At 43.7% G+C, this 9,294-nt stretch overlaps 1 protein-coding gene across 1 annotated transcript; it reads right to left on the reverse strand.

Annotated features, from left to right (window-relative positions):
- Positions 1–1,460: 1,460 nt before the first annotated feature.
- Positions 1,461–8,166, reverse strand: zgc:154093 (uncharacterized protein LOC777623 homolog). The gene is made up of 2 exons (XM_036537108.1): positions 8,033–8,166; positions 1,461–3,512 (listed from the first exon to the last, which is right to left on the reverse strand). Exon 2 carries the CDS (start codon positions 3,049–3,051, stop codon positions 2,245–2,247), a length of 807 nt encoding a protein of 268 aa, XP_036393001.1. The 5' UTR covers positions 3,052–3,512; positions 8,033–8,166; the 3' UTR covers positions 1,461–2,244.
- Positions 8,167–9,294: the final 1,128 nt, after the last annotated feature.

A 9,294-nucleotide genomic window follows, 5' to 3' on the forward strand; every position in this document is an offset into this window, starting at 1 on the left:
AATTCTGTTTTTATTATTGTCGTCTGTAAATTTCTTAAAATTATAGGTAACGATGATGGCCGTCTACCTATCTATGATATAATAGTGTTTTATCAAGGGCGTTCATTATGTGAATATGTGTGTGGACATTATTGTAGGACATTATCCATTATCACCATTATATTTTCCAGGGTAGGATGCCATTCTGCAGCAGACTGGCTATTTCTAAGAAAATTAGGCACATTGATTGATTGGTGTGAAAGTAAAGGACTCAGCAGGGTGGGAAAAGAGGCAGCTTTGTGTCACAAGGCTTGTGCTTGCCAGAAAGTGTCTAATAAGAAACTGGATGAGATCTAACCTGCAGGGGTCTGACATCCCATAGATATCTCTGGTGTTCAGGGTGCTTAAGACAGATGGTGCTTTGGTGGTTTGCTATGGCTACCAAAGAGCCAGTAAAGTTACTGTGAAAGACTCTTAATCCTTTCTCCCACAGAGATTAGTTTCTTGACTTAGTCACAGGGTCGAAGTGGTTCTCTTTGTTGGAATTATGGAAGTCAAACCTCTTGACTGAACTTGTGGGTTGTAGCATTACTATATTACCATTTAAAACAAGCATCAAAAATGATAAATATGGCAGTATGGCACATGTCATAAAACAGAAAATTGTCCAAGCAGCAAGGTGAAATGAGACTTGTGAGGCTATAGTGTTTGGAATTTTTGTGTTTGACTGCTCCCTGCACAGAGGCGCCCATCACTTTAGTGAATGAACTCAACTGGCCATCAATGAAGTTAATGTTTACCTGCCTGGCCCCAGCAGTAAGAGTCACCAGCAAGGCCAGGGAATCCGCTGAAGCTGAGGGCCCTGGTGGAGGGCTCACATAGTTTTCCTTGGCAACCAACAAGGCATCAAAAGAAATATCATTACAATACACACACCCACTGCATGTCCAACAGTTTAAAGAAACAAGCCATGTATGCATGTACCCCTTCAAGATGATTAATTATATACAAGCTTATGGTAATTATAATGTATCTGTAATCACACTGTTGTTCAGTGTTTTATATTCATATAACAACCTGTCGAATGAGTGAGTGATGGTATGAGTATTGTCTTTTAGGGGTGGAGTTGTATATATACATACATACACACACACACACACACATATATATATATATATATATATACACACACACACACATACACAAAATGAGTATGCATACTGTCAAAGAACTTTTTTTGAATTTCTAGCAAATAGAGGTTTTTCATGGTCACATTTATTTCATGTATTACAATACATTAAGATGAAGCATACAAGAGTATAATGATGCAAAAGAACACTAGAATCTCCAACATTTTCTATGAGGACAGACCAGAATCTTTGGTCAATACAACTGTTCTATAGTGTTAACAACAAAAATGTAGTACTTATATATAACCATAAACCTCGAAATGGCAACAAGGAAGACTACATTTTCTGGCCATCCAACTATTCAGTAAATCCTAAAGTACACTTTTAACTTGACATACTGCTGTCTCACACTAATGCACTTAATTTTCCAGATTACCTTATAAATTTTAGTTATTTGACTAGTTGTTCAGCGCACATGGTATCTTGTCAGCAGCACCACCATGTTCCCATAACTACCACTAGATGGCACCCTAATGAAGGTAACCAGAACTCATCTTAAGTTATGGCTTATTTTACTCCTTCAGCATTTCTGTACAATTAAAGGAAATGAATATACAAAATGCATTCACGTGTCAGCTTTTGCAGTACAGAACTTGCACTGTAACCCAGTGACCTAAAAAACCACAGGATCAACAACCTTACAGATGGTTGCTGAACGATTCTGTGTTTTAAGGGGATTCCATTTGTACAAATGGTGACATGCACCCCTGACAGCTTTCACCTAATTATTCCATGAACATTTTGATCAAGACAAATAATGAAGGTCTAAGACTTTGACAGAAGGAAATAAATGCACTATTGCTGGTCACAGTTGTAAGGATCCATGTTATCCATTAGTATAAGCGCTTCAGTTAGAAACCCATCCTGAAGCTGCTATGAGTGAACTCTAGACAAGCAGTCATTCAGTGAGAGTCCTGTCTCTTTACTTCATATTTATTGAAGTCACACCTATTAGATGCTTTTTTTCTCTCTGTCAGACGTACAGCTGCACATGGGGGATGGGAGCAGCAGGTAAGGGGCACAAATGTTTGGGAACATGGTTGTAGTTCCTAGTCCACACCTCCCGCTCCACACCTCACAGCTCACAGCCCTCCTGGGCGGTCTTGTAGCGGTCCATGATCCGCAGCACATCCTCCAGGATGGAGGGGCCCAGGTCCAGGTCGAGGCCCACGAGGGACTCGGAGTGGGGCACGCCGGGGGAGTCACTGCGGTCGCTGCGCAGGTCCTCGTTGCTGAGCCCCGCGTCCGAGTCCAAGCTCAGGCCCCTCCGCGGGTCCAGGGGCGGGCAGCCGTCCAGCATGGAGTCCTCCGACGAGGCCTCCGAGAAGGAGCCGGACGAGGGCACGAGGTGCCGTAAGGCGGGGATGGAGGCGGAGTAGCTGAGGTCGCGGCAGGGCCCGGCGTAGCGCTCGGCCAGCGGCACGCCCTCCTCGCAGACGGACATGGAGCGCTGCTGCTGCTGCTGCTGCTGGAGCTGCTGGTGCAGGGCAGGGGGCGCGGGCTCCTCCAGGTGGAGGCGGGGCGGCTTGGGTGGGGCCTGCTCTGGGGCCAGGAACACCGGCATGGAGATGGTGCTCTTGAGGAGCGTGTTGTTGCGGTGGTGGTACTTCCCGTCCACCGGGAAGGGCTCGTCCAGCCGGCGCTCCATGCTCTGGGAGCGCGAGTGGGGGCGGCCCAGCGCCGGCAGCATGTCCAGCTTGCCCTGCAGGAAGCCCACGTCCCCGAACATGTCCGCCTCCCCTTCCGGCCCCACGTGGGCGCTGTGGCGCACGTCGCCCAGGGGCGGGCTGATCATGTCGCTGGACAGCACGTCCCGCAGCTTCAGCTTCTTGCCCCGCTTCGGGGTGGATGTCTTCAGGTACATGGGCGTCTTGGCCGGCATGCTGTTACCCAGAATTCAGTGCGGCGGGTGTTGCGGCTCAGTGATGTGTCCCTCGCAGGGCCGGGGGTTAGGAGGATTTGGGGTGTGGTCCAGGCATTAGCCGGACGTGGAACTCCTTCTCCCTCAAACTGAAGCAGTGGGATAATATTGAGGGACGAGCCTCTGTTTCGTTTCTTCTCAGGCTCGTCTCATCAGCCGCTAAGCTGCTTAGCTGTCAGAGTGGTATGAGCTCTGCTGAGGGAAAGACCTTGACCTTCGGATCAATGTGCCCTCACGAAGACGGCATCTCAGATGAGGCAGTACTTCTGCGGCTTACGGACACCAAACTTCTTCCCTGGAGCTTTTCAGTCGTACAACGGCAGTAACCTGTAACCCTCCAACTGCCCCAGCGTCTGCCGTGATCTTACAGATGAAGGTCAGGGTTTAGCGGAATGTAGCGACGGAATGCTAGTCCCAGCGTTCTGTAGAGCAAACAGAGGAAGCAGGAATCAGAGTCTGGGACAGAAGAGACAACACAGAGGAAGACAAAAAAAAAGGAGGAATGACTTTCGGGAAGTCTTTCCCACTTTCTCAACGTTCCACAGAATTAAGATCCTCATTTTCAGGAGGGGGTGTTCCCAGTGAGTCACACACTGAATCACGCTCACATTCTGTAAGGAATTCCTCGGACATTCCGCTGGCTATTTGCTCAACTTTGGGGATGGGCAAAGTACCAAGAAGTACTCCAGAGGATGTTTATGAAAATGTATTTAGACACGTACTCTCCTCTAACTGTGTGTGAAAGGTCTTCCCAGCGTATAAGCTTACCATTCTAACAACGTTCCTGAAACACTGGGGCAACAAGATAATGTTGCGGTGATGTTACAACAACATTTTTGAGAATGTTGTGGTCTGAGAGGCCTGTTATCAGCGGTTGCTGAAGGCTAGGGAATCTAGCCTGGAGCATGTATGAGTGAATGCATTTTTAAAACTTGTAGGCACTTGTCAGTATGTCTTTAAATCCATGCATTGTTCTATGCCTGACCTGGCTCTGCCAATACACACTCAACTGTACATATGGTGGCATGAAAAAAATTACAGCCTTTGATTGGTGCATGTAATCAGCATGTAATGCATTGGAATACATTATTTGGGCAGAACGATGAGTTGTGATTATAATGATGATGAAGACGATGACACTCAAGCTCATTCAGGATTTTAATGTAGCTAGTGTGTTCAGAAAAAAAAATCTATGCAATTTTTAAAATGATAGCTTTCTTATTTACTGCAGTAGAGCTCGCTATCAATGCTCAAACATTGTCACATGACTGACTGGTATTTGTAAACAGCTGGAGGCTGATAATGAAGCTTCCCTGCCTAAATGGAGTGCACTGGGGCAGAGGGTCTGGGAACTGTGGTTTTAATTAAGCTCTTTCACCAGAGGACATATACAACAAAAAAAGAACTTAAAAAAGACATCAGACAGTTCTAGATATCTGAGAGTTCGTGTTTCTTCTGCCTGTGATTCGAACACCATATAACTGTGCAGATTACCACTGTGCACATAATGACACATAGTGTACAAATCCCTAATCCGAGGTTTCAGTTCTACTTTCAATTTAAGATGAGATGCTACATCTGCGCTTTCTCTGTCACTGACGTGACTGTCCCGGCCGTGGCCCCCTGCCTACGCCCAAATGGCAAGGAGAGGGGTAATAGGGCAGGACTGGGTCGCAGAGCCAGTCGCCAGACAGATCACAGTGATAATGGAGGAGACGGGGTGGGGGAGGTGACAGAGGTGGTGGGGGTGAAGGTACAGGGATGAGAAAGGTGAGAAAGGGGGACAGCATCAAAACCCATCCACACAGTAGTGGCATGCAGAATGGGCTTCCTGGTACAAGGCAGCTAACCTTGCCCGTATCTCGCATGTCTTGCAGACCCCATACATAGTGCAGGTTTTTTACACTGGTGAAGTTCAGAAATATGCTGTATCTCTGCCTCTCCCCCTTTCTCTCTGACCTTTGCCTTTTATTCTTATATGTATCTGTCCTCCCTGAGTATCTCCACCTGTGCAAAAACACACACTCCATGCGCACTGAAACCAAGGGGCTATACCTGCCATATTAATGCATGTCAGGCCTCTAATCCTCTCACGCACCACTCTCCATTCAAAGATTGTGTTCAGGCTGCACCTATTTATGGCATCTGACGTACCTGCTAATGCTGTCACTGAGGGAATTAAATCAAACGCACTGTCTTGCTCCACCACAGAGAAACTGCAAAATACACTTGGAGACTTGTCATCTATGCTGTCATCTAAAGACCCTCTTTGTGAGGAATGAAATTTGGAAGGTTTATAAAATGACCATGTAATCTAAATTAGGTTTAGATTAGGTTTAATTTAGGTTTAGATAGGTTTAAATAAAGTTTAGCTCAGTCATCATTTCAAGCACGTGGCACTTTAAATGAGACTTTCCTGGAGAAGGTGTTTGAATGCGCCCCAGAGAAGGCTGTTTACTGTATCAATCCAAACACTTTCCCTGGGTTTTATTTTCTCACAGTGCCCTTCAAAGTGCCTTTAAAGATCAAATCTAAAATGCAAGAAACTTACATTAAACCATCTCATAAGCGTGATATTGAAGAGAATGTCGGAGAATATTTTTCCAATATGTGAAAAACCAACTGGAATTTTGGCTGAAAAAAGCCACCAAAAACCCTCACCACTCTAAATGAATGGTACATTTATTCTATATTTTATATATGGCTGTAAAGCTACACAAAGGGGGGGCAAAGAGTTGGCCCACTATGTGCAATTTAATTAAAGTGTGCAAGCTGTTTCTGGATTAATAAGTAACAGTTTAGTAAGCCTGAGTTTTCCTCTAATAAAAAGAAAAACGCTGTGGTCATGCAATATGATCTCAAAGCTGTTTTCATCCGAAAACAATGGGTAGCTGCTGTAAACTGCTGAAGCTTTCAAACCCTTGGAGAATTTGGCCCAGAAGTCTGTTTTGTTTGGTTTTCCTGGAGACGCTACAGATAAGCTTGACTGTGAAATCTGTGAAATTGCTGATGCGACACACGACTTTCCCCCATAAATTTAAACATCTGGCTCCAGTTTCCCCCTGCCACTTGAGACCCCATTAACAAGCTGAAACCGTTTATCTGCTATCAAAGAGGTTGCCACGGCTTGTTACTCCTGACCTCTTAACTCTATCTAAGTGATCTCTCTTCATGGTACAAAACTGTGGATGCCACCTGGCTAACCTTGAAATGTGAGCTGGAATATTTCTATTTTCACCAGTTAATAGAGGAGCAACTCATACTTTTAAAAATCTCTCAGCAGTCTTATGTCTCTATCTGAGAAAGTTGACCCACTGCAAAGCATCACTGATTTATTCAGCAGACGCCCTTATACCACACATTATTCATTAACACATCTAGATATTTACTGAAGCAATTCAAGTTAATTACTTTTCACAGTTAGTTGGGGTTCAAACTGACAGCCCTTTGGGATCTAGGATTCAAAACCATGGCCATCTGGTTTTAGGTCTAGCTTCCTAACCACGATGCCACACTGTCGCCTCACTGGTTTAGCATTCAGTGCCACGTCTCGTAGGGAGCAGATTGATGTGTGTGGTGATGTGTCTACCATATGTGTTAAACTGTCTTGGTTTTTTCTCTTTTTTTTAATGGTCCAGCTGTTTTTTTAATAACTGTGCCTACTTGCAGAATAGCCACAAATGCCTTTTGATGCCATGGTGTGGGCCCTTTACATGAATAAAAGTCTTAATCTGGTGTGTTTTTCCACTAACTGAAAGGTAGAGGAAATCTTTTAAAATAACATGGTCAGACAATTTCAGGTTACAAACACCACCACTACCAACATGTACTGTCAGGGTTATTACTGCAGGCTTCACAAAATGTAGATATTTATGTACAATGTTTGTAAATGTCTAACTTCCCATGACCAGTTCAAATGCTTTTAGAGTTTGTAAACATGTGATAACAGCTGTAATCTACCTGTTAACATTTTGTGTCTTGCTAACGTGTTTCTGTGATTTTGATGCCATATGACACGGGAAGAGTGTAGCTCTGGAATTCAAATTTAATTTTAAACGGAGAGCAAGATTTTTGCTTCTCCGTTGTAATTACAGTCTCTTGCCTTGTGACCTTGAATAAATGCCTTGCCCGAATGCGTTCCCTGGTTGTTCAGTCTCTTATGTAATCGCAACCTAAACGCAACCTTTGAGATCATCCAATTCCCGGATATCCCCCCGTTAACCGCGTTGTATCATCAGCTTAGTCACTAATCCGCACCCATCCTGACTACTTTTCAGAAAAACAGAAAATCTATATCAGTTTTATAAATGTTTGTTGGTGACACTAGCACAGTTTAAGGTAGAGTATGTATTTGCTTAAAACTCTCTTAAAACTCTCTGTAAAGTCATGCTTTGTATGTTTGGATCTCATGACAATCATCTTTCGTTGAAACACTTGTTTTAAGAACCGAATTCCCCCAGAGAGCTCGGTCATTCCACTAGTTTAATTATGGTCCTATTATAACAACCCCTCTGTATTATCTTTATAATCGTCTTAAATTTCCCGGCACCGATATGCAACCTACATGCAGCACAGCTCAGATCCCCAAGCGATATACATTGGCAAAACATTGGTAGCCGATATGCAAAATGGTATACAATGGTATAAGTTGAGGAAAAACTGTCCGTTTAGGTTACTGGTACTGCTTAGCATTAGGAGGATCCGCAGGCATAGCCGTGAAAACAAACAGATAAATACAATAATAGATAGTTGTGCTCTTTAAATTCAGCGTTATTTTTGTCAAACACATAATTCTCACGGTTTATAGGAAAAATACGTAGCTGATACTGAAGAGTAACAGGGCAATTCTTAACTGGCGACATGCTGCTGCATATAAACTGCGAATATTCCCAGAATATGAAACTTTAAATTACAAAGAGTAAAATGTATCTTTAAATTGTACCTGCTCCGTAGTCCTAGATATCTATATAAAACCGAAAGAATTCTGCAGCTGTCCACCGCGAAGAAAATCAGGTACGTCGTAAGTTGGTCCCTCTGCTTTAAACGCCTAGCGCTCCATGTGTTTGCCGATGCCAAAGTTAGAGCAAATAAACCTCTTAGCTCACTGTCTAGAGAGCCGAGGCACAGCACAGCCAGTACGATGAAAAGGAGGGGGCGTGAATGATCTTGAATGGAGAGAGCAATGAGGGAGAAGGGCGGGAGTACCACAACATCTGTTCAAAGTGCGTGGACACTGAAAATCCAGCTGTTGTTCTGTGAGGCACTTCACAGATCCAGCAGGCTACATTGAGCGAATAGCTGGACCAAATATATATATATATATATATACGTTTTGGCTGGGCCCAGTGGCTGCAGCTACAGTTGGAAAGGTGAAGTAGGCCACTGGTTTATTCTTACCTTAATCAAGTGTAACTAGGTGTGTTTAGATGAAGCTTCCATCAGTTCCTCGACTTATACTTTTTGTTTGTTTCATTCTACAGTTTTTCTTGATAGAACAACTCCAAAGACAGACTTGCTAGAAAAATGAGGCGTCAAAGAGTATATCTTTCTGATGTCACTTCATTGTCATATCTTGACCATTCAGGCCTACAGTACAGCCTTGACTGCGGTCAATGGAACCCCACATAACAACAGACAACAGTCAAATTGATAATAATACAACCAACCGCAGATAAGCAGCTGCTTTTGGATAATTTACTCACAGCTGAAGGACATACTGAAACAAAACAGTGATTAAATTCCTTAACTTTATTAATTGCACAATAAATGGAAACCTCAGAATGCTGCAAGACTACTACTTATTTGTCACCTATTAATCAAACAAGAAAAAGAACAAAGGCGGTTGCTTTTGAATTACTCCTGGCAAGAACCAAGGAGCTAATCCTGGCGCCAATTAATCTAATTTCAGACCATTCACCCGTGGATTGACAAATGGCTTTGCTGTCTTACACTTACCCGATGCAACAGCATTAATTCTTATTAAATCATCACACTTCACATCTTCCTCCAAGACGAAACATGTTAGGAACCCAAAATCATTTCAGGAGAGCCACAGGGGCATTGATGATGCTAGCGGAACAAGTTATAACAAAGCACTGTTGACCAAACAGACCGTAAATCCTATTTGCACTTGCATGATTCATCTGGAAAGCCCATGGGAAACTTCAATAAAACTACGATATAAACGCTGGGGTGTCTTCTTTG

Source organism: Megalops cyprinoides, chromosome 9 (genome assembly GCF_013368585.1).
Source record: "Megalops cyprinoides isolate fMegCyp1 chromosome 9, fMegCyp1.pri, whole genome shotgun sequence".
NCBI lineage: Eukaryota > Metazoa > Chordata > Actinopteri > Elopiformes > Megalopidae > Megalops > Megalops cyprinoides.

Excerpts from the sequence above, each read along its gene's own strand:
- zgc:154093 (XM_036537108.1), bottom strand. The coding sequence starts at position 3,051 with ATGCCGGCCAAGACGCCCATGTACCTGAAGACATCCACCCCGAAGCGG.